General features: G+C 44.7%; 1 protein-coding gene across 8 annotated transcripts in view; it reads right to left on the bottom strand.

Annotated features, from left to right (window-relative positions):
* pcdh15a (protocadherin-related 15a) overlaps positions 1–26,380 on the bottom strand; it is a 132,354-nt gene that overhangs the window by 88,487 nt on the left and 17,487 nt on the right. For 3 of the 8 annotated variants that reach the window (XM_029175151.3, XM_055502430.1, XM_055502434.1), the window contains exon 2: positions 5,361–5,479. In XM_029175151.3, the coding sequence (XP_029030984.1) occupies positions 5,361–5,451 (91 nt within the window). In that variant the 5' untranslated portion in view covers positions 5,452–5,479. Of the gene's footprint in view, positions 1–5,360; positions 5,480–6,284; positions 6,357–16,970; positions 17,214–26,380 lie in introns of those variants that run through there. The other 5 variants (XM_055502431.1, XM_055502435.1, XM_055502432.1 and 2 more) reach the window with 4 other exon arrangements.

Genomic DNA, 26,380 nt, shown 5'->3' with positions numbered 1-26,380 from the left:
TTACCGTTGTGGAGCAATCAATTTTCATTCAGTTACTGAAATGCGCAAACCAAATTCAAGGGCAAATTAAACTGACAAAACCTTACAGTGGGTCTACCCTTTAATTAGAAGCATTGTGTCTAAACATCACAGCTAGTCTATTGTTCATAAAAAACAAATTTATACTTGTTGATGGCATTAATGAAAACCCAACTGATAATTCCAGTCACTAAATATTTAGATGTGGAAACATCGGATGCCATTCATCCATCGATCTTCAACCGCTTCAGCAGGCTCCCCTCGATGTGGAGGAGCAGCGACTCTACTCCGAGCTCCACCCGGGTGACCGAGCTCCTCACCCTCTAAGGGTCCGTCCAACAAGCACTGGGAACAGGTCTGACTTACAGTATGATGACCATGATATGCGAATCAAGATCCTGCTCCGGTTGTACAGAGACCAGACAGCCCTCAAAGAATCACGAACGCCATACCGTCCGAGTACCCCCCACAGAATACGGTGGACACAAATGAATGCCTTCTCTAAGTCCACATAAAACATATAGACTGGTTGGGCAAACTTCCACAAACCCTCAAGCACCCTATTAAAGGGTGTAGAGCTGGTGCAGCATTCCACGACCAGTTTGAAAACCACAATTCTCCTCCTGTATCTGAGGTTTGACTATCGACCGAATTCTCCTCTCCAGTACCCTGGTATAGACTTTTCCCAGGGAGATAAGTGTAATCCCCATGTAGTTGGAACATTGTCTCCTGTACCCCTTTTAATGAAGAGGGACAACCACCCTGGTTTGTCCCCATCATCAATGCAATGTTGTCACCCTTGACAGCTCCACAACATCAAGACTCATGACAGATCTCATCCACCCTCAGTGCCCTGCCAACGAGGAGCTTGTGAATTAACTACTTGACCTCAGCCTAGGTTATGGGCAAGTCCACCTCTCAGAGGATCTCCTCAATCCCTCTGAAACATTTTGTGCTGACTCAAAGTACTCCTTCCATCATCCGATAACAGCTGCCTGTCTCCACTCGAAGTTTTAGTGAAGCACTGCTCCTCCTCCTAAGGTGTTGAATGGTTTTCGAGAATCTGTTGCCAAATGATAGTCTTTCTCTATGGCCTCCCCAAACACCTCCCAGGCCCGGGTTTTTGCCTCTACAACAGCCCAGATTGCAGCACGCTTGGCCCGTTAGTACCTATCAGCTGCCTTAGGAGTCCCACAAGTCATCCAGGCCCTTATAGGACTAGACCACAGCTCCAAACGGCTGTGTTTCATTGACCTCCAGCCTAGGGTGTGTCCTGGTGCCACGAGGACTGATGAACACCCTGGACATAGTGTTTGTTGCGACCAAACTGTGCCTAACACAGAAGTAAAATAATATAACGCCACTCGGGTTCAGATCAGAGACGCTGTTCCTCCCGATCACGCCTCTCCAGGTGTCACTGTCATTGCCCAAGTGGACGTTGAAATCCCCCAGCAAAATGATGGAGCACTCCATTGGAGTGCTTTCCAACTCCAGCTCCTCCTGTGGGTGGTGGGGCCACATAAAGAAGTTCCCACGTTGCTTCTTTGAGCTACAGTATGCCCAGCCAGGGCCCGTGGAGTGGGCCAGGCCACGAGGCGCTTGCACAATAGCTTCAACCCCGGGCCTGACTGCAGGGGGGGGGGGCGCGGCTGCGCCATACTGGGCGAGGTCTCGGTCCTTGCCCATAGGGGGTATTGTGAACCACTCTTTGACTGGTCCATGACATAGAACCTGTTAGCCATGAGAGACCCTACCAGAAGCATTAAGCCACTAACAACATAGCTACAAAATCATCCACTATGATAAAGGTATTTCATAGAGGTTTATTTGTTTGTTACAAATCCTTCATACCAGCTACAGAAACTATTCAGTGTTTCTAACTTAAGGTCACAGCTGCATTGATGCTTCATGTGTATTTTTACAGTAATTAAAGTTACATTTGATAAAACCTTAAATAAATAACCTTGGTATTATAATGAAATTTAAAAAAAACACGAAGAAACACTTAAAGCTTTGTAATTACTTTAAATCAGACCACAGCAGGAATGATTTTAAAATGATGATTTTGGGCTGAGGTTACAATTGAATTGAGTTTTGGTTAGGATTAAAACAAGAGTTAGACGTCTGCTCTTAGTTGTTATGGTCAGGGTAAGGGGCTAGGGAAGGCATTATGTCAATGGAGAGCCTCACTTCAATGGAAGTACAAGCACGCGGAAGTACAAGCGCGCGCACGCACGCACGCACGCACACACACACACACGCTGTCCTTACAGTACATACTGCACATTTCCTGCCTCCTGACTTCCTACGAGTCATTGTTTCCTCACGACTAAGGAAAAACTGAATCGATAGAGATAAACAGCGTTTTTTTTCCTTTGCTTGTTTTTTTGCCGTTTGCCTAAGTTTGGCACAAGGAACACAATCATGGCTCCGTCTCATTCCATCTTTTTTCGTTCCAAATCTCTCGCTCTCCTTTCAAGTCATTAGCAGAGTGGGTCTCTCAAAGAGGCTTCTTGCTGCAATTGTGTTCATGTATTTATTTATAAAAAGGGCCACAAATGGAGAAGAATACATTACAATGGGGGAAACAAAAAGGAAACGGGCAATGAAAGAAAGAAAGAGCCAACGAGAGCTGCAGTTGTGTGCAGAGATGAAGAGCATCAGACAGATAGGTGGAAATGAATTTCTGCAGCATCATGTAAATCATTGGTGGCTGATAACGGAGGGCAGAGGCGTGGGGGTGGGGGTTACTTCACAGATGTGTAATCACTTGCAGAAGCTCCCTCATTGTCTCTCTGAGATTAACCGCACACTGTTGGAATCCAGCTCCCAGTGAACTGTTCAGCAGGACCCGTTGGTACAGACACTGAGCAACACGGGGGAAGGTCTCACAAAAAGTGCCCCCTCGTCTCTTACTGTACAAGCCTGATTACAGCCTACTGCTGGGCAGATTAAAGACCCTCCATCCCATCACCCCCCCCACACACACACACAGTCTGCACATCTGGCCCTTAATCAGTCAATCCCAAAAATAGACAAACAATTGTGGGTCAGAATTCATGTGCAGATGGGATGAAAAGCAGGAATAGTGTGAGAGAGAAAGGCAGAGTGATGTCATTTGCCCACAGGCATTTGAACAAGCCCCCCCCCCCCATCAATAGTGTGTTGCATAGATGCATTTGTCTAACATCTGGATTAAGTGACTGAGGGATTTGGAAGTATAGATGCCTCAGTGTGCATCTGGTGCTGCACTCTGGATGTTTGACCCTTCATTACCATTTGTTAGACTGTGTGAGCCCATCTCCTCTCACACATTGGACATCCACTAGGTGCACGTACGCAGTGAACATTTATTTTCTGTCCAGCCCATTAGGTTAACAGCACAGTGGAGTCAGAGTGGGATGATACAAGGGAGGGAGAAGCATCGATGGATGGCACAGCAAGGAGACGATTGCAAACAAAACAGGAAAAAAGGTAAATCAGTTAAGTGCATGAAACAAAAACAAGGTGGGAGGAGAAAAACAAAAAGCAAACCATTAATGAATTTTCTAAATGATTGCACGGTTAGAGGAACTGTTCTTTTTAAGGTAAATTTAAAATGAATTTAAAATGGCCTTGATGTGGGCAGAACAGGGAGATTTGTGAGTGAGCAGATGAGGGATGCTGTGTTGATGGAGGTGAAGAAGGGAAAAAAAAACATCCCTGCTTAAACCAATATCATGTCTGGTTGACACTGACTGGAGACGAGAGGCGAGAACAACCCCCCACCCCCACCCCCTCCCCCTACTTCACACCACAGCAACTTTGATTTACTCCGTCTCACGGTCTGCATCCTCATTACTATGGTGACAGCCTGGGTCACTTGCTGGCAGACGCTGATCCAATCAGAGCTCATCTGTAGGGCAGGGCAGCCGTCACTAATTTCTACCTGCCTCCGTTATTATTTCTGTTATAAACCAGTCAAATCACATCATCAGCACAAAGCAGCCTGTCTGACTCGAAGGGTTATGTAATTTAACGCAAAAGGAAGGAGTGCGTACAACCTCTGTGAGCCTTGACATGTTTGACATCTGCACAAATCTCACTATCACCAGTCCAATGTGCTCCTCTTTGCCCCACTCTTCTCTCCTCCCTTTGTCCGGGGAGCAGAACAGAACCCTGCTCTCCACACATCCCAGTGCAGGAGGCACCTACCTGCCTCCCACCACTGCAATAAAGCAGGTGAACGCTGTCATTTGAGCAACATCAGCATGTTGTTGAACGTTGTTGAAGCAGATTAATTTGATCTCACGATGCAAATTTGTCCGGTTTATCCAATGATGCCACATGAAGCATCCACAAATTAAAATGAATCCCATCAGCCTTCACAGATATTACCCACAAACCCACAGTCCATGGGGCCGCTCGCACGTTCCACAGCGTGTTTTGGGTCAGTGGCTCCCCGACTCCACAACGCTCCCTCACAACGCTTATCTATTAATGTTGTCAGGGAGCGAGGCTCCATCCGGAGGGGAAACCACAAGACACCCGTTCCCCATGAAGGCTCGGCCGGTCGTAAAGAAAGTCATTTCAGTAGTAAAATGAAATCATAACACAGCGAGCGGAGTTTATATCCTTATCTAAAAATGCTTTAAATTAGTGAGCGTGTCAAGGAAGCAGGAGAGCGATGGAGACAGAGAAGGGAACAGAGTTGGAATGAAGTGCAGCATTGTAAAATAGACCTGAATCATTTGCAGGATCGGAACATTGTGCACGTGCAGCTTCGCCCCAGAACCGTCTCTAAAGACCCGACAGCCGCATGCCGCCGGAATTCACCACGTCAGCGAGCTGAGGCGATAAATGCCAAGATCCCCTCTGTAACTTAGGGAACTTAAACATGACACTACAAGGAGAATCCTCTTAACACAATCGGTGAACGGCGCAGGAATAAGAGGAGGATTTACACGCACTGTTTAAATAATGACTTTTGAATAAATATGTAAATTTGACGAGGGAGGCTCGTGAGAATACTGTGAAAGCAACGTTATTTACACAGAAGAATTATGCATGACGTTGAGAGCTCACCTGAGAGTCTGTGGTTCTCCATGGCGTCAGTGAATTCAACTCATTGTACTACAGCTAGCCTAAATAATAATCATTTGCTCAGCAAATATTCAAACATTTGCAGAAATCTGACTTTACAGACACCATGGATGAGATGAATACAAAGTACATTAGGCAAGTCAAGGCAGCCTGGATTACACTGGAAAATAATGTTCTCGCATCAATAAAAGCCATCTTTGTGGCGGTGCCGTTACAGTTTGCTGAGGAAGGGGGGACCTGAGGGCGTTCGCAGCTCTTACCTCCTGTGTCCTGGCCCCAGCTGTGGCTGAGCAAGGAGAGGATTGCCAGTCCTGTCCCCAGCCATCTGATGAGCCACCACCCCCGCCGCATCTTCTGTCAGGCCTCACTGTCTGCCCACCTGGACAACGAGAGTGGAAATGAACTCAGGAGGTTTTTCATTCATGCCTCACTAAGCCCTCTAACCCTCCCAGACACACAGCAGTGACCGCGCAGGCACAAACACACACCATGCATTAAAGCCAGTGGTTCTCACAACTCTGTAATTGTCTGCTTGCAGTAATGGACATAATCCACTGGATTATTATTATTATTATTATTATTATTACAATCAATAAATTCCAAAAAAGTAATAAACTTGACAATGTGCAATTACCAAAACGTTTTCACATTTCTTTCCCGATTATCATTATTGATGTTAATTAATGTTGAATTATAATGCAAATAACCAAAAATGCTGTCAATGTTCATTAAGTCTTTAGACATTAAAAAATAACTCAGCTGGTCCTCCACTACAACACGGAAGCCCCTGGTTAAAAGAAAATGACAAACATAAACTGACATTTTCCTTGTGCGTGACAAGAAACGGCCCCTGAAGCAACATTCACTTAGCCCTGCTGCAGTTTTATAATCAAGTTAAATAATGAAGTTTTTTCTCCCATCACCATCCTTTTGAGACTAGTAAGGAAGCAAAGGCTGTGCTGGAAACCCGTGCTGGCATCTGCACCTTTGGTTCGGGGTGGGGGGTGGGTGTTTTGCGGGTCGTTAGCGGGTCTCGTTAAGCACGGCCACAGTTGGCAAGTAAAACCCAGGCAGTTACTGTAGTTCACAGAGCTTTAATGCTTTTCATTGCACACTGATATTTCTTACAATATTATCAGACATTCATGCAATAGTTTCCCATTTACAACCCAATTCCCCTTCACCTATGTAGCCGACACACCTGCTGCAGCACCAGTTGGCGGTGGCCTTGCTTCTCTTCACAATAATCTGTTCATCTTAAGAGAACAAAAAAATGTATACGTATAAGTTTTTTTTCCTTTCCCCGGGAACATAATGGCAAAACACAAATAAAACATACTTTAGCTCAAACTTGTATCACCAATACCATCAGTACTACCGTACATACTCAGAGCAAACTCAAACTCAGACTCGAACCCACAGAATCAACGCAAATAAACTTGTTCACTCTCGAGAGGAAATTACACACACAAATCCGTAGAAGTCAGCCTCCACTCAGAGCCAGAGGAAGACAAGTGTCACTACGAGGAAGAGACTGTTTTTAAGCTCCTGTCTGTCTCAGCGATTCAACGTCACACCTTCCTCACAAGGTTTATTCTCAGAGCAGGCGATAAGCTGTGAAATCAGCTTTGATAGCATATGCTGTGGGAAGGGAGAGGCCTCGGCAGCATCAACGCTATCATATCAAAGCGTGTTTTACATAATCACGCTCCATCTCCAACGTACACCATCAGCACTTTATCGTTTCCGAGCCTGCTTTCGCTCTTTAGCGCGTTGTACAGTTCGTATTAGCCCTGACACAGTGATACAGACCCAAACAGAGCCGGGGCCGACGCACCCAAACAGACGTCTTGCATGAACACTCCGCGGACAGCTGGAGACAGCTGTGTTCTCCTCTGTTACAGTGCAACAACAAGAGCGATTTCACACCGGTTTCCTATTCTCTCGCCGCTGTCTCATCTCTCCGGCTCCCAGTGGTGTTCCCTTTTGAAGCGGATTTGATTTCCCACATTCATACATCTATCTTCCTTAAGAGGGCTGAGTGTGATTGCTTTGATCCCTTTCACATGAGAAAACTCAGACCTGCACAACCAGCCACCCCAAAGAGAGAAGTCATTTCTTGCCACAGCTTTCTCCAAATCTCCTCCTGGTTGACATGGGAACGCTGTATCTCATTTACATAGGCTAACAACGATGTTCCTCCAAACTTAATGAACAAGGAAAGTGACCCAGCGTAGAGGAGAAAAATGGCTCTGAACTGATCCGTCGCATCACGTAGAGATACATGTTAAAGTGCTTTACAAATGAAATACTCGCCAGTGTTTCTGTACATTAGTTCTGCCACCATACAGTACATGTTAGTGATTAGAGGAGCGGGGCTAAATTAGGAAATGCAGATGGTGTTTAACTCGAGGTGAGAGAGGAGACTGAAGCCATCACAGATATGGATTTTAAAGACAGTGAGCATGAAGATCTTTATAAGTGCAGCAGCTTCTTGGTCTTCCTGCAATGCTCCTTCATCTCCTATCCAGCAGTTTCACTGTCAAACCAGAAATCAACTATCCTCACTTTAAGGCCAAATACGCCACAAATGGGACAGTTATATCAAAAATTCTTTCTCATACAAAGTATATTTGAAAAGGAAAAGAAATAACCTTACGCGTCCTCTATATTTTACAGAACTGAAAAGAATGTGAGGCACAAGTCCAAAAAAAGGCTACTGAGTCTTAAGGTCCCATCTTGTGGAACACTGTACCTCGGGATGTCATCTTGATAAGAATGGACCAGTTTCATTCCCATGCAAGAAAATAAACACTGGCTTTGGATCACCATGAATAAATAAAAGAGGTGAGACATAGTGTTTTATGTTTATAAACAAATTCAGTATTCAATATTACCATAATAAACTCTTGCGAGAAAATAACTGATTGCAAGATTTGAAAAATTGTAGGCTTTGCTGTAAACATAGTTTAACTAAAGTCATCTGACCTTTAATGTCATACATTAGCAAAAAGTATGAAGACCACTTGTGTTGGCACCAAGACAAAAGCAAAGCAATATCATTAAAACAACACTTGAGAATATAGAATAACTGGATTCTGAAGTCTTACTGTAAAAGATGCCAACACTGGTTCTGATAGATACTAGAATAGATTTTTTATGCATTTATAATGAAAAAGTCAACCCGATTCTGCAGTTACACATTCTGTGTTGAAGTCTTACAGTGCGACTGTACAATGAGCTTCTCCAGGCTGTGTCAAGCAGCTGGTAATTAGCACACATACAGAACATTTAGCAGCAAAGTGCCTCGTGAACCAACTCACTTGAGCCTCCATGAGACGCCCTCCTCAGCCTCACACTGTATCCAACCTCCTCCCTTCAGTGCAGGTAATGAAAATGATAAACTCTGTAATGGAAGCAGTACATTACACCCTCAGTGACTGCGCCGCACTGGGCCTCATCGTCCAATTGATTAAGAGAGCAAAATAAAAATAAAGCACTAAAAGTTATGCAAAACTCTAAGTGCCTTGAAGATGCCAAGAAGCCATTTGCTCATAAATTAGATACCAGCCAACACTAGTTTTTTTTTAACCATTTTCACTAAATATTACATTAACATTATAATCCTAGCAGACTGCCCTGTCATATGAAAATTTAAAACACCTGCCGACAACAATGTTGTGTTCTTCTACAGGTAAACAAGCATCAACAGATTAAAACAAACTGGCCTGAAAATGCATTGCCAACACCGATTAATTAAAACGGTTGGAAAGATGAACACCAAAACAACAGACATGAGGGTAACAGCTTGAAGCAAACAGGAAGGGGCCGAGGAAATAAACAAAATGATGAGCATAATTTAAAACAACAACAACATCATTACCAAACTACCCTTCCAGTATCTTGACCAGATACTCTGGAGGAAAGGCTACCACTTTGTCACAGGTAATATTCACAGAACAATTACAGTCAGAGGGGATTTTTCTGTTTTTTTTAAATCTCCTGTCAACCCCTTCTGGTACATTTTCCTGTCACCAATGCATTCATACATGCAAAATTAATGTCAGACTCTGACAAAGTTACCTAAAAACGTGAAAAGGATCAATTTCGTATTCAAAACCCATATTCCTGTGACTAAAGCTTTTATTATGTGGTGGTTTGTTTAACAGCTTTGGGCTTTTTAATGCAGGAGATGGTAATTTAAGAAAATGCTTTAATTTCAACACATTAACTTCTAAAGAGACCTAATTAAATCAATCAACTGTTCATGCTCCATTTCTGATGGTACACGTTTAAACATGATTATGACAAACAGAGCAAAGAGTTTCTAGATCACAGCAACATCCCGATGTGACTGTGCAGTTTACTAATGTGTAATTATATATTTTCTGGCCAGAGGAGCCACCACTTTGTCATTTAGTCACATAAAAGCCTAATAGCACAGCCGTACTCCAACATATGCTCTACTGGCCAAGCTCTTACCAATTATGTTCAGTGTTTCCCATCAATTATGGGTAACCTGAACGCACCAGAGGTTTCCATAGTCAACTTTTAAATTCCGGTCCCAATGTACTCAACTGTTTCAGTTTTAAAATGATAATTCATACCAGCACAGTCACGGGCATATTGAATTGATAGTGCAGCTTTGTCTAGCCATGACTTGGACTTTAATTCTGGTAAATCGGTGGGTGGTTCATTTGGCCCAAACACAAAGTATCCATTAAATGTTTCAGCAGGTCATCGTATATAACCAGAGACTTTGAGTTGATCCCGACTCAGCAACAGCCTCACATAGCATGCAGTAGTAACATAACACCCACTGTTCAACTCAAATGACCCCAGCAACTTAAAACCGTAACATGTAAGCAAACCTGATACTAGCGTGACTCAGTCAAAGAGCACGGATGCTCTCAGTGTGAACAAGAAGCAAACTGACATTTGGTTAGGTGCACAGAACTAAACATTACCCACTGGGGGATGTAATCAGTGGCAGCAAAGGGAGCCTAAGTGTTCTAATGATGGGAATAATTAGAGGCAGAAAACAGGCTGGCCTGCACAAAGCCTTCACCCAGTGAGAGATAGCGCTCAGATACCAGAACAGAGAAGGATCAGGCACGAGCCCTCGCCTCGCCTTCTGTTTATCTAACGCGCCCGCCGTCACCAGACCAGGAGCCTCCAAAGCATTTCAGTGGGTGATCAGGGTAGGGCAATTAGGAAAAGATCACAAAGACAAGCACAACAACAACCTGCAGTAGAAGTTGGAAATAAAAACGGAGCGTTTAAATTGAAGCCGACATGAGTAAAGTGCATATAATAATGCCTAAGTTCCCTTCGAACGGAGTGCACGCTTGTTCTTAAAGCCACAGTGAAATGAAATATGGCCTTTACGCCTCATTAGTTTTCCATTTTCCATGACGTGATATACGACTATTTAAGCGCGAACGCCAAATAAATAACATTTTTTATACGTCCCCCAGCAAAACAGTGCATATTTGATGGTTTATCTCATGGCATAAATCAATAATCTATTTCAAGAAATAAACTTGACTTTTCCCCAACAGACATCACACTGATTCAGGCTTTTGAGTGATTGCTTCCCGCATTATAGCCCGCTCACATTTCTCCAATGCAATATTACAAATGAGACGTTCCCAAAATGTTGTTTACCGACCACTGACGTTTTGAACATGCTGCTCGTGTCTGAAGCCTGTCGTCGCCACAGTCTTCCATTCATCTTTGATAAAACAGTTTGTCACACAAAGTTCCCCCTAACAAGTAATTACAGAGCGCGCTTGAAGGTAAGATGCCAGAGTCTGGCACGCTGCAGGTGCATCCCCCTGCAGTGATGTAACTGTGTTATGAGTGATTCCTAAGTGACTGCTCATTGTACTGTAGGCATGCGGCTGCGGATGAGGAGCTGCGGCTACGAGCGTCGATCTCACCGAGCACTTGACACAAAAATGAAAAGCTATTATGCAGATGATGTTATTGTTGTTCGGTTATGTAACCGCTTTTTTTTTTTTTCCCCTCATCCCACCTGTGTCGGAGGTGCCGAGCGGACCAGTGCAGATGGTAAATACGGACATAAAAGCTGGGATGTTTCACCCGAGTATTTCAGATGGGAAGACTGACCCTGTTGGGAAAATGTACAAACACCATTATGTGCTTTTGCAGAGCTGCTGCCAGCAAATGAAAGATTTAATGTGGGCCTCGAGTGCTCTCATGATTATTGTGGTGGTCTGGGATGATAAACCCTATGCACTTGTTTATGCAATACACAAGCCTAAAAAATCCTGGTTCTAAGAAACGGGCTCCAGAGTTTGTCTTGGCTGCTGCATCTTAAATGGATTTCTCAAGAAGTAAAGTTAGTAGTAGTGATAATGATGAACAGTATCAAGCAGCTCTGTATAATCCCACGTACCCGTCTAATCAACTTGTCTACAGTAAATTCACCCAAGATATGCAGATGAAATGAGGTCCAACCAGAGATCTGTGTAGCTGTTATGACCAGAGAGAAGTGAAAGATGTAAAAGCCTCAAACATCCAACCCAGACCATAATTACACCGGCCAATTATCAATCGTTGTCTGGTTTTACTGGAACATATACAGTATATAAATAAATACAGTAAGTAAAAGCAAGCTGGAAGTGCACTATGGTACATGCAGAAAATAGATAGATAATGCATCCAGTCTGCATCTAGTGTCAACAGAGCCTGGTGGTCCTCTAAACCGCTCATTTTCTCCAAGTCAGAGCCAGGGAGGCGCAGATCTCAGACATTCTAATCCCTCTGCCTTAGTCATCTCATGACCAAATCCCAAACCTCTAAACCCTCGCTGAGCTCCGTCCGTGTGGGTGCCCTGGCCTCTGCGTTGTTCAGCATCAACCGTGTCGCAAGGCGCCGCGATCCGCACAATAGGAACCATTTAGCCAAGAAGGTCCCCGACGCATGCAGCTGATTCCCGATGAAAAGGATGTTTGACTTTTTGAAAATCCTTCACCTCAGCAGGCGACCCTTTCCCCCGCTCATTACCGCGCGGCTGCGATAATCACACGGTGCGTGTTGCGGCTTTCACTCCTAATGGAATGACTAAGACGCTCGGAAAATGCAAAGGAAGAACCAAGAATGTGATTATTACAGCGGCCACATTCTTCACAATAACGAGACAGACAGAGCGCCGCCGCTGTATCGGGAACAAATTCAATTGCACTAATAATAAAAAAAAGAGCACAATATGCATGACACATGCTGAGAGAAAGTAATTAGTGATTAGTCCTTCGCCTGCAACGTACAGTAGACCTGTAAAAACCATCATCCAACTCTCGCCTTGTGTGTAAAAGTCTCTCTCTCTCACACACACACACACACACGATAAACAAAGCCTGCACACGCGTCCCTTAAAAGCCTGCTCCAGGGGCCCGTTGGCCCCCACACAATGCAATCCACTCACCTCCAAGTCGCAGAGCCTGCTTCAAAGGGAAGCCGTAATAGCCGACCCAAAAGACAAAGTGCACTCATTTGTATTGAAATTGATCCGCGCGTGAGCCAACACAACCATGTGAGGAACCCCAACACAAACACATGTCAGTGTGACTCTGTGAGCTAAAGTAGTTAAAGCCAACACTGAAGGGCGTCTTTGACATCAGCAGTGTCATTAAAACACAGCAACGCACTAAAACAGCTGAGCGCTTTGTATATCACCATGATGTCTGGCAGCAGCCGCCAACAGCCTCGACCGCATCCATCTGATTGGACTGATTACCTCACCCTGTGGTATTATCACTTATTCTGCACCTTATGCTGCCGTTAGAATAAATAACTGGTTTGTTCCGCTTTGCCTGAATCTGCATTTCTACAACTTTACAGGCGTTCGGTTTGAGATTAATAGCATCTCTCGCACCGTCCCCCAATATTAAAACGATAAAACACACTAAGCATATGCATGTTTGCGTATTTGTCACGCCGCTATTGATGGGTATAAATGCACTTAATGCTCTCGCTTCAATTTAAGTGTCATGTACTAGCCTTTAATGGTGATGAACTGAGAGAGTAACTTTTTAAACACCGTCCACACTCCAAAACATCGCAAGGTTTAGAGCGTGGCTCACGGGAATCTCTGCAGTGGTGACAGGCACCACAGATGTTATGCCAGCCACCCACTAGTCAACAGCTGGAACACACCCAGCCTCACTAAAGCCACAATAAACACATAAATAATGCAACTGCCCCAAATTCAATCGAACTCTTCTCTTCCTCTTTGAGTTAACTTTTCGATACAAACTCAATAATTATTCGAGGCCAAGACGTGTCTATTCCTTGCTAAAGCCAGACTGAGCTCGCAGTGAACAGCCACTTCCTCTAGATGAAGACAAGAAAAACACACAGTAGCAGGCGCCGGCTACCCAGGTAGAGTATGTGATGTGTTGTCTAAGCTTAATTAAAGAACAATAAGAGGCTCCACAGGCCTGACTGTCAACGCCTCACGCACCTCCATGCTAATTAACTTAAGTGACCTTATACTGGTGCTGGTATTACGCGGTATCAGATGTTAGCTGTTAGTCAAGATTTTTATCCGTGTGCACGCAAATGGCCTGTTCACCCAAGCGGTGCATTAACTGTGGCGTTTTTCATCAAAGATCTAATTCAGCTGCACGACGCTCTGCTGCCGAGTCCAGACGCACGGGCAGCAACCTGTTGCCGCGAGAGACAAGATGGAATCCACTGTATGTGCAAATGAAACGTCCACAGCAGCAGCCAGAGAGAGGACGGTTCTTTTCTTTGTGCTGATGCGGACATGGACCCAACTAGTATCCAGTCTCATCAGAAGCTGTTGGGTCACAGCTACACAAACACCTGACGAGTAGAAGGGACTGAAATGTCCTGTGAGCCACAGACAAAGCAGCTGCTATGACCCACTATGAGTCAGGACCGTAGACTGGGCACTGATCATGGGTCCAACCTTGGGACCGCGCCGGGGTGTTTGACTTATTCTAGAAGTGCCATCAGCTGACGTTACAGCTGAAACTCGTAACCGTTCCTTTTTGCACATTTTATTTCGCTACAGGAGGTGGAGATGAATTTCAGAGTTTACTCTCGCTCCAATTTCAGACACTGGAGGTGCTGATCTTATAATGGTGTACTCGCTGTGCAGAACCTCCCCACATAGAACGACACGGGGGGAAGGCAGTGAATCATCGCACCGTCTGCAACCCACCAGCATCTCTGACGAATCTGCATCACTGAAACACCAGGAGAAAAAAAAAAAGGTGAAACGAAAGAGAAAAAGAATTTCACAAATGCTCATGTTTCCCCATTGCTCTCCTCTGACTATGCACTTGGGCTCAAATCATTTCAGGCATCACTACCCTGGAGTCTCCTATCAAATATTATTAAAATGGTTACCCTAAGGTGTCCATTGTGCATATGAATGAAGTCATATTTGCTGAATGATGAGTAAGTTATGATAGCAATGCACTGTGGGGATGATTTCCTTTATTCTATGATGAAATGCATTTTAACGTACCCTATTTCTTCACACTGTACAACCTTGTACTGTATCCTGACACAAAATCCAACTCTGTGCCCGGCTGCAACTATTCATCTAATTACTTCCATGAGCTTAAAGGCTGCTTCTTTCGTAAAATGCAGCGGTTTGTGTTTTACACGTTAGGAGGCTATAGACCAGAATGTGCTCCAATCCAAGTTCGCTGCATGGCAAAATAAGGATCTTTTCTGTAGTAACACCTCGTTTACACCATCTGAATGGGTTACGCGATTCCTAATAAGCACCAAGTGTAATGACAAGGCAGATCCAGTACAACTTAGACCTTTCACTTTAAATTATTGTTCTACTTGTTACAGCACAAGGGTGATATTTTCCTGCAAAACGCTGATGAAACCGCTAAGATTAGCTCATTAGTTAGTCATGGGAGTGTTGCAGTCCTTGTTAATTACTGTTTAATCACAACACATACACACATCTGCCTGGTGCGAGTCGCTATAATAAGGAGATGAGGACTAAATGAATGCAGACTGCTCTCCAGCAAGCAACCAGAGCACGATGTGCCTTCAGGTGTGGAACGCCTGATGTAAAAATAATAATAACAATAATGTGTCAAAAGAAGCAGCCAGTGAGGTTGTCGGTTCACTTCCACCTATGGGCACAACACCCTGCAGGTCGTCCTTTACAAATAATTCACCACTATCTAATTTATCTCCTCTGGTTGGCTTCGGTTACTACAGCATTTTTATGTACTTTTTAGTTCACTCCATTAATAGTTAAAACTGCCCCGAGCTGCCTCGCTTCCATCATGACAATAAAAATGGTATATACGCCTTTGACCAGTCCTGGAGCTCGTTCTAGTGGTAAAGGCTTCACATCAATCAAGCAGCAACCACCAAAGCTGCAGCGCTGAATTCCCTTAATATACAGTGTGAATAATGGACAGTAAACACATGCTCCAGCAAAACAAAAGAAAGTTCACCTCGTTCTTGTTTCGGTGGCCATGTTCAAAATGAGCATGAAGTCCAACCTCCACTGGCAAACATCATGAAACAAGAACATTATGCACATTTACTTTAAGAGCAAAATCTAGATAGGTGTCCTTTATTTGAGCAGTATAAGTCAGATTGGACATTATTATTTTATCAGCTGCTCCAGTAAATGTCAAAGTTTATAGGAAAATAAACAATGAGTTTGTAGGTTTCATTTTCCTGGCGTTTGCTCAAACCACATGAAACACATCACTGCCGTTTTAAATAAATCAAGCTGAAGGTGTGGGTACGAGCTCGGGAGCCGTGTCCTCACTGCAAACATCTGACTCAGCCCGGAGAGCGAGGCGCAGGTGAGTAATGCCGCCGATGAGGTGCATTTCATGAATGCAAAGCCACGGGACACGTCTGGCACCACCAACGGAGAGCAGGCGTCACCGCCGCCATTAAAGTCAATGAAACCCAGAGCGTCCGCACGCGACGGCTCCGTTCCGGCCAGAGCCCAGATCAGATCAGATCACAGCTCACCTGAACCCACGGAAGCCTGAGAAGCAGGTGTCAAATTTATCACCCGGAACCTGTAGAACTTCATCAGTTCGATGTTTTATTTTATCCAACGGGAACATAAGACCCTGGACTGCAGCCGTTTACCTGCTGCCACGGTTTGTGGAGATAAGCCAGTTTATATTAGGGACACTCTTCAAGGTCCCATTACAATTAGTGGCATTGTTAAAAATTCATGATCACGCATGAACTTAATGACGGCATGCTTCAACTCCACCTGTGGGGCCCCCACAGCTGGAAATCTACTATATTTACTGTAAATAAAATTATTATCTGTTTCTACAGTGCTGTTCAGGCCAGTCACCTGGAAAAGGATACGTGTCAACAGACAGATAAAGATGTCAGTATCTATTCAAGCTCATGACGTAGTTGAATGTGATACCGTGTCACCGGACAGTGAATTAAGTGGCGTGCGTCGCCTCCGGTAGCTGCAGAAGTTACTTGTATCTCTACAACGTGCGTTTCTCCACACGCACGAGACGAGGCACACAAGTCAACTAACGGGAAATGCAGACGACTCGTTACCGAGGTCCGGTCACACTTTGAAAACTTCACCCTGCGGGAGATTAGCGCCGCGGATCCGCGCCGAGTCGAGGCGAGGCGAGCGGCCGCGACTCGCCAGCGGATTAACTCGCGTCGCGGCGGGGAATCGACATGACACCGCGCAAATATTGGCACCGCCACGCAGCCCCACGGGCTGCGACCGCGTCCGCGTCCCGCGCTCGCGCGGCGACCGCACGAGCTGGGCCGCGTGCGCGTGACACGACGCCCCGCGCGTAAACCACGGAGGCAGCGGACGCGAGGCGGCGTCTTACCATGTTTCGGCTCCAGAAGTGGTCAACGAATAAACCCCCCCCCTTGTTCCGGGCGCGGGAGCCACAGATACCGGCTGGCAGGACTCCTCCAGCGTCCTCACATGGGCTCATCGGCGCTCCGCTGTCCCGGCGTCTTTAGCCCGACGCAGCACTTCACCGGAGGAGCGTATCCTGGGGCTAATGCGAGCAGACTGCATGCAGCAGCAGCAGCGGTCCTGCTCGAGTCTCTCTCTCTCTCTCTCTCTCTCTCTCTCTCTCTCTCCCTCTCTCTCTACCCTCTCACTTGGGTCATGACGTGTGAACTAGGTAATCTCATTACATCGGTCAGTAAAGGTGAGCCGGCTGAGGCGCCGTGGCCCCGCCCCCCCCCCACCTGACGCAACACACCGCACGCGCACGTCCCGGGAGAGGGAATATTCGATATGCGCCGTACTTTTAGGTTACAGTAAGATAACCAGGAAGACGAAAGTCGCAGGAGCCACCCATGAAGGTCAACCCAATCCATAACTTATTACCGTGCGATAACTGCAGTGCCACCCTGGCCACAGTGGGCCTATCATTGTGGAGTGAAGGTCAACAAAAGCCGTTTACTGTCAGTTGTCAATTATTTCGGAGTTAAATCCATTAGTCCGGTCCGTCTGCACCGGTTGGAGTGGAGCGGAGACAACGCCACCAGAGGCGCCTGGCTATGATTCACTGCAACAATCGCTGGCCTTTTCTTCCCCGCAGCTTCACCCACAACAAAAAGCCTCCCATCAATATTCTGTAATTAGCTGCCACGGCGAATAAGTCCCAGCAAAGGTTGTAGGACATATTCGGTAAACAACTGCACACGGGAGACGCAGCTGGAGGCCCTGCACGTTAACAGCGGTGAATTATTCAGGTAACTCCTCTGACGACGCACAAATCCCCCAACCTCCACGCAAACGCGCAGTTTGATGGGATCTTTACAACTCGTAGGTGATGGGTAATTGTTTTAACTACAGCAAACTGGACTCCATCTCAAATCACATGCAAAAAAGTATAAAATAGTGTAGAGCACATGTCCCAGGGGCCATAATAACAATAATAAATAATAATAATATTCATTACTATTATTATTATTATTATACACAATAGACCAAGTGTGGAGTCCCCTTTTCTTTCAACAAGTGTGAAACTGGATGCTGGAGTTTTGGGAGCAGCACGTTGGATTCTATGCGCTCACCTTTTGAGTTTACTTTACTTTGCTGCGATGCGCCAACATATTTAATTGGTCTGGACGGCATGTCGGCCAGCTCAGCACAATGGCCCCCTGTTCTCACAGATGGGGTTCACCATAAAAGGCGTAATCCTGCTGAAATATGCAAGGCCTTTTTTTTGGAGAAGCCCGTCATCTGGACGCCGCAGTAGCATATGCTGCTCTGAAGATGTTTCCAGATGTGCGAGCCGCCCATTCCATAGGCCCCGATGCGCAGCCCCATGGCATTAGGGATGCAGGCTTTTGAACAGAGCCGTGATACATGTAACAGGCCAGAAGGTCCCTCCCTCCACTTTACATGGAGGGACTCAGCGCCCATGCAGCGCTGGGCCATCTGGGCGCCGATGTCAAGAACATCCAGTGCTGAGCGCCTGTTGCCCACGGAGAAATTCCAAATCCACAAAATCTTGGCCGTTATTCATTTCTGTGTTATCCGTCTGAAAAGGTTCGCCTGTTGTTGACTAGATCAACCTCTGCCCGTCATTCCTTCCGTCACAGATGTTCTTTTCTTACACAATCATGTTACGGACCTGTTGCCAATTAACCGGATTACTTTGAAACTGTCCTTCAGCTCTTTGTTGCTACAAATTACTTTCCCAGCCTTTTGTTCACTCAGTGTTTGCGACTTGTTGCTGCCTCCAATTTTCAATTTTTCTTTCTTACTTTAATCTAGAAAGATTTAACAATTAAATATTTCATGTCTTTGGTTTCTGAGACTGTAAGGATTCTACAGGCTGCCACGGATTTTTGAGGTTGCGCTACTAACAGGCACTGCATCCAGTAAAGAATGATGCTCGGATGTGACCTTTGAAAACAGAATCTAAGCATCTGGAGCTTTAGGAGGTGTCTCACAGTCTTAATTAGATGGGTGCTCGGAGTCTTCTCACCATGTATGATTCAGGACCAGAGCTGTTGCGACTACCTTTTAGGAAGATTGGAGGTGTTTTTTCTCCTTTCCCTCCACAGTAGCTGGGTGATTTCTAAAGACACGGGGCACATTTTTCTAATGCTACATCGGAATCATTATGAAAACGAGAGACGCGATAATTACGCATTTAGTCTATTAGTCACACAAATGTCAAAATCAGATGAATAAAAATAACTACTGGGTGCCTGAAACTGCTTGAGGAGCCAACTACTGTACGTCACTACAGAATGTCCACGATAACTAGCATGTTCTTGGCATGAGGAAGGCTTTGAGTAGCAGTTCTACTAATCAGCCCCCGTCGGAGCTCGAACTAAATGTGTAGTGTAATAATAACTGCAGGCTTATGTCTCACAAGGTTTCATAACTAGCAATTAACAGGATTTTCAACCTCCATTCTATGAACTGAATCACTCTTCAGCAACATATGTCATCCTCGTACTGTTTACATGTAAATTAGTACAGATTTATTTTTTTAATTTGTACTAAATAGTATCAGCCTGATTCAAGCAAGCACCTTAACTAAAACATCCAAAGGGCTCATTATGCAGACACAAAACAGTTTTCACCAGAAGGTCTTAAATTGGCTTTGAGGTGTCATGTATTCTTCAGAGAGTTGTATTAATGTGTTTCCTTTTTCCTGAGCAACCAGGGATCGCCCGAGGGTCCTGTTATAAATGATGTACACTGCTTATTTGTATTCAGCTGAGGGTTAAATCATCAAGCACCAAGTCTTCTTCAGGGGAAAAAAATCCTATTAGTGATGTTGCATTAACGTGGCAACTTCAGGCATTTCTTTAAAACTCAACAGATTGTCACTACAGGGAGTTTGAATCCACAAGGCACAGAGAGCAATAATAACGCGAGTAGGTATAGAAAAATCTTTTTTGCTTCCATCACTCATCAACCTAATTGTGCTCATCTATTAAATTGGTTGCGAGATTATTAAAACATCTGAATGGAATTATCAGGTTGGTTTCAGACTTTGATATCGGCCCGCTGGCAATTAGTTGCATCACATCTGAACATGATGAAGTTTTCAAAACACTGAGTCAATACGGACAGGAAGGAAGTGTGAGGGAACGATGCGTCACTCTTAAAGTGGTGCGTGCTTCTTGTTGCACCCTTTAAATCAAAAGGTGCGATAAATCATTCAGAGGTGCTTCTAGGAAAGCTGAATTCCTTGGGTGCTGTCGTTTCTAAAATCTCTTTGATATTTCTGCAGCTCTTTAAAGTGGACAGATTAACAAACTCATCAAAGCAACACCAGTGATACTACAAGCTCAGTGCGAGAGAAGCATAAAAGGGCAAGCACAGAAAATGCACGCTTCGTCTTTCGTATTGCTTTTCACTCATAGGACAAACTGAACAATTCTTCTTGTTGAAGCATTATTTCCCTGGACTGTGTGTATACAATCAGCTGTTCATTCCTGCCTGTGAGCCCCCTGTAGGCAAACCCCACGGGGGTGTGTACATGTGTATAGAGGAGAGTGTGCACCTACAGTATGTCAGCAGTAAAACAGAAACAGAGCAAAACAACTGAGACTGGAATCTTAGCATTACAATCGCTGAACAATTTGGAACTGCAACTGTATGTTATTATAAACCTTCGAAGTACTGTACCTTCAAAGTTACATGCCTCCAGTACTGAAGGCATGTAACTACATTTTGGTCTCTAATAGAGCACCACCTCTGCAAATTTGAAGAAAACACCAACATTTTTACTTAAAGTCTTAGAAAGAGAAAGAAAACGATGTAGAGGCGTGACTTCAGAACTGTGGTCTCAGTCCTGTGGATCCTGCAGTGTAAAGAAACACCAGCTCTCTGACCCCCATTTCCACAAAAATAAAATACTTCTGCATACAGTACTTCAAAAGGTGAGCTTGTGTTTGCGGGATTGTTAGGCGCCCATGGTTACACTGATTTGGAAAGCCTACATCCTCCCACGCAGAATAAACTGTTTGGTGCTGTCCATGGTTCTGAAAGAGAGCCCGCGTTGCATTTGTGCTGAAGTCAGCCTTATAATCTACCATTATAAACCTCTATAACAAGCTGCAGATGTTAATGTTTGGAAACAAGTACATATTATATGTGATTAATTTAAGTCAATACTAGTATTTGAGAAGTGGTGGGTTCAGAAGGTCTCCAAGGCTGAGTAAGCTATCATTTGGAAAGGAAACAAACAAACACATAAAAACAGCAACAACAAAACAACCAAAACAGACACAGCACTGCTTAGGGTGTTTGTGACTAAGTTCAACTTTGGCTTATTCTTACTGCAGGCTTTGCATTAGCCGCCGTCCGACCCGCTATGAAAATTGAAGATGGCTCTGTGTGAATAGAAACGCTGAAGGGAGTCGAGTAAGTGTCAAGGGACATGGTTTGGCACCGAAGGCTTGTGTGATGCTGAGAGGTCAGAGCAGCTGAGATAGTGAATTCCAACAAGAGTTTACGTGTGTGTGTGTGTGTGTGTGTGTGTGTGTGTGTGTGTGTGTGTGTGTGTGTGTGTGTGTGTGTGTGTGTGTGTGTAAAACGTATTTTGACAAAATGAGGACATTTTGGGCAGTCCTCAGTTCATTGAAGGCCTGTTTGAGGGTTGAGATGTGATTTTAGGGCGGTAGAGGTTAGAAGTGAGTTTTGGTTCAGATTAGAGCAAAGGTTAGACGTGTGTGTGAGTGTGTTTATGTGTGTGTGTCATTTGTGCATCCATGCATGACAAAACTAGTGAAGAAGTGAAACGCTGCCAGGACAGGTAAGACCAACACATATACCCTGTATGACGCAGATTACTATGTCCTGTTGTGTGAATATGAGCTGAAGAGGAAACAGATATGGATCCTTGAAAAAAAAACTTTAGTTTGTCTGCAAATATAGAAACTAAACCTATTTCAGCAACACAAGAGGGAGTCACAAGGTGCATTTGGTCAATGATTACAATCAGACAAAAACATCATGAGCACAACTACTATCACATGCAGCATCTTGATTCGTCTGGCACAAACGTGCTCCTGGTTTCAAACAGTACAGATGGATTAACCGATTTATTCGTTCAGGAGCAGGAAGAGCAGCAAAGTGTTAAATCCAGCGTCCACTCTCCTTTTAGCTCGGATTTAGCTCCACTTCCCCTTCAACTACCTCCTGAGGAAAGTAACTGTTCCATTTTGTTAACCAGGTTTTCGCTAAGTGGACAGGTAGAGCACAGCAGGTGTTTCAAAGCTTCTTGGTTGAAAACCGCATCCTGCTGTGGCTAAAAAGTGACCCAGGAAAATGGCGAGAAAGAACCAAAAATGGGGAAACGCTCCAAAAAGCGGCTGTAGAAAAGTTAGTTTAGAAATGCCTGACAACCTCTACGCACATGAAGTATTAATCTATTAATACAGCTTCTATCACCTCTCTACTAGATGGATGAAGTGGGTGCACCTGAGACTGAAACAACCACGTCATTAGACTTCTAAACTTTCACTATAGTTTATTTGAGTTGCTGTACAGCTGCGTGACAGCATTATGAGAAATAATGTCTCTGGGCTGCTCACGCGGGCATTCGAGCTAAAGGGGGCTGATAATTGGAACTCACGGGGACCAGATCGGTTACTAGAAATCCCAGAGGCTGTACAAACCAACACTGAGGGCTCTAATGAAAATACCCCCCCCCTCCCCATGGCTTTTCTTCTCCTCTTCGGAGTAGACCGGAGCAACCTTGGGGAGAGGGCTCTTTGACAGATACCACAGGTTATTACTTTTACAACCAGGGGCTACCCGGACCTCTAGAGAGTCCATTAGTACCTTGAAGAGCAGTTGACTCGTTCAACTGGCCAGCAGAGACTTTCAACTTTTAAACTGGGGGGGAAACGATTGAAGTGCTTATTATCCCTCACAGCTTGACAGTTTGTGCAAACCAGGATCAATTAAGAGCCGAGTCTGTGCTTTTGGAGGACGCCGATTGGTGTCAGGCTTTGTGCTGCAGCCAGGATGGTATATTTTATCACTCAGTGGAAATCAATATAAACCCAAGACAAGACAATGGAGATGCGTCGCTGTTTGTCCAAAGTAATGCAGACACAAAAAGCCCCAACACAACCCTTTAGAGAACTTTGTGTGCCTTAAAACTCGAGCTAAACTAAAATGGAAAATTTATTAAAAACATTATTTTACTAAACATGCAACTGTTACTGTATGTAAATCACAAAGCACTGCTTATGGTGTTTGTGAGGTTAACTCTAGGATAGAATTTAAAACTCTCCTACTCACCTACAAAGCACTTAATGGTAAAGCTCCTTCTTATCTTAAAGACCTCCTAGCTCCTTATGCTCCCTATTCTCAGAGCCCTGGTCTACTGGCGGTTCCTAGATTCTTTAAATGGAGGCAGAGCCTTTAGCCTTTAGCTACCAGGCTCCTCTCCTGTGGAACCAGCTCCACCTTTAAGATCAGGCTTAAAACCTTCCTTTTTGATAAAGCTTATAGTTAGAGATGGTTCAGAGCTTGTGCCTGTGATAAGCTGTCAAATTGTAATAAATTACAATTAAAGGCTAGCTGTATGAGGGATTCCTGCTGGGTTTAGTTGTGTAAGGTCCAAAATTGTACCTTGTAAAGTGCCTGGAGATAACTATGTTATGATTTGACACCATATAAATAAGTGAATTAAAAATGAGTAAACCAAGCACAATCTAGTGTTCATATATCTCATCCACTTTTACAGATCGTCTCTCCTTCTCTCTTCCCTACTTTGCGTCTGGCACTTTAGATAAGAACCGAGATGTTATCGGCAGAGAGGACTGAGATGAGGCTAAGATAGAAAAGTACCAGCAGTTATCAAGAGAAAGGGAGAATGAAAGCAAAAAAAAAAATAATATCACTAAGAAAATACCCTTGACCTGTTGTAGCACATGAAGAAAATCTACCTCACTGTTAGTGTTCATGAGGTAGAAAGACGGTTTAGCCAAACAGTCCCTCACAATTCAAGGTAAAGCTCCACATGAAGTGACTCCAGTCCAATGTGCTTAGCCTACGCTTTCCCCTATCTGGACTCGATTCGGTCCATTTTACTTCCACCAGCATAATGGCTGTGCCTCTATAAAGTACACACCTCATCCATAAAAATCAGTCCGTCATTTCCACCTGCAAACACCCCGAGTAGCAGCTGCAAGTTCATTTCCGTTGTTAGTTACGTGCGGCGTGTGTGCGAGTGTGTGTAGGTGCGCACACTTGCGTTTCTGTGATAGCTGTGTAATTTTTGACATTTATGAAAGGCCTTTCAAAGAGGCAATCAGACGGAGGTGATGTGACAGAGATTGGAATTGAAGGTGGAGTGGGTATAATACACAGGCGGCAGATCAGGACGGAGACAGACAGCTGTCAGGAGGACAACAAATGAAATACAGAAGAAGCGTGGCCTAATCACAGCTCTGGACTTGGCAGCAAGGACTTCATTGTACAGCTTGTCACACACTGGCTTTCCTCAATATACTGTACCATCAACTAGACACAATGCAAACATGTGTATATTAAAATCACGTTAACTTCCAGAGCTCCGCAGTGATGGTGGCTCATCCGTGTGCTCATCCTTTTATTTACAGGCCTGCTGACGCTCTTCCGGTATATTCTGTCTGACAGCTTCCATTGTTACGTCTGACCTCGGCCATCATTAATTCACAAAGATGATATGAACTTGGCGTTGCGACAAAGGATGACTAACAAGCCACTTCCTTTGCCTGGAAACCTGCAGACGTAATTCCACTGACAGATTCTACATATATAATATTGCAAATTCGCTTTCCACTGTGGAACACGAGCTTGGGTCTGACTGAAACGCAGCAGAAAAAGCTACAGCAAGTTCAATGATATGTGGATCATATATCATATATGATCATATATGATCACATATATACGTAACTCACTGCCGCGACTTCAGACTGACTTCAACTCAAGGTGCAGAGCTTCTTCACGATCACAGGACTTTGAAGCGAACGCACATTTACCAAATACACTGTACAGGTACGAACAGGTGAACAAAGGGCATTGTGGGTAATTTCATCTGGTAGATTTGAGACTTGTAGGTCACTGTGGTTCAGGCGGCACGGTGCCAGTACATGCACGCGGAGCAACGCCCGCGCTGCCTTCTGGAAGCGTCCACATTAAATTGAGACGAGTGCGACAACAGTCATAAACACGCGGTAGTTTTTAACATCCCATTAAGGAATGCGAGGCACAGCAAATGGTGCAGTGATTAGCGCTTTGTCACAGAGACGCCGAGGTTTGGGACTTGAGTGACGAGGGAGATTATCTTAGTGTTACAGTGAAGCTGCACCGTGGCTTTTCCCACTGTGGGCTGTGTGTTCTGACAGAGACAAACAGGATAAAGATGGAGTCACAGGTGCGTTCAACTAAATACGGCAGTACCTTTGTTGATGCAGTGCAGTGAGTACTGCATTGTAGTGAGATCATTCTTCGACGGTTCAGACTCCAGCCACTCGCCCGGCGTCGGCTACACACGCCGACGCCACTGCTTTTTGATTCACAACCCTCGTCTCGTCTCCCTCCTCCTCCTCGTTGTTTAGCACTCGCGCGCACACACACACGCGGAAGCTGTCACTCAGCATTTGGATTACAAATCTGTGTACACACTCGTTCTCTACTGGGCCCGTTAACTTCAGAAGCGGAGGAGCAAAAAGAGCTAAACTCAAAAGCAGATTCTTCTATTTACACAACAAAGAAAGTGAAACTGAGAAAGGTGTGGCACAAAGAGAGAGAGAGAGATTCACACACACACACACACACACACACACACACACACACACACACACACACACACACACACACACACACACACACACACACACACACACACACACACACACACACTCACACACACGTAGTTGCACCTTAAAACACATGCATCAATTATAGTTGGATGTTCTACAAATACCATCTAACCTGAAGATTAGATTCTTATCTTTTCCATTACTAATTGGATCAATCATCATCAGAGTGTGGATCTCTACATCTTTGTGCTAAATCAGTTGATTTGTGTTCTTTCGAGGCATGGGCAACATTTAGTTTTCCGTTGCACGCGTCAACACAACCGAGACAAGGTCTCCTTTTAATTAATTTATTCACTGAACACAACGTTTCCTTGTGCGCCGGCTCCCGCTGAATCAAGCGCTTTGTCCTCTAAATGCCTCTCTCGCCCCAAATCAGGGAACAGATATTGACTCAATATGTGCTGCTGGTTTTGCCTTCGTGGCGGCG

The sequence above is a fragment of the Betta splendens genome, chromosome 15, assembly GCF_900634795.4.
Source record: "Betta splendens chromosome 15, fBetSpl5.4, whole genome shotgun sequence".
NCBI lineage: Eukaryota > Metazoa > Chordata > Actinopteri > Anabantiformes > Osphronemidae > Betta > Betta splendens.
This window is presented reverse-complemented; position numbering and strand designations above follow the sequence as displayed.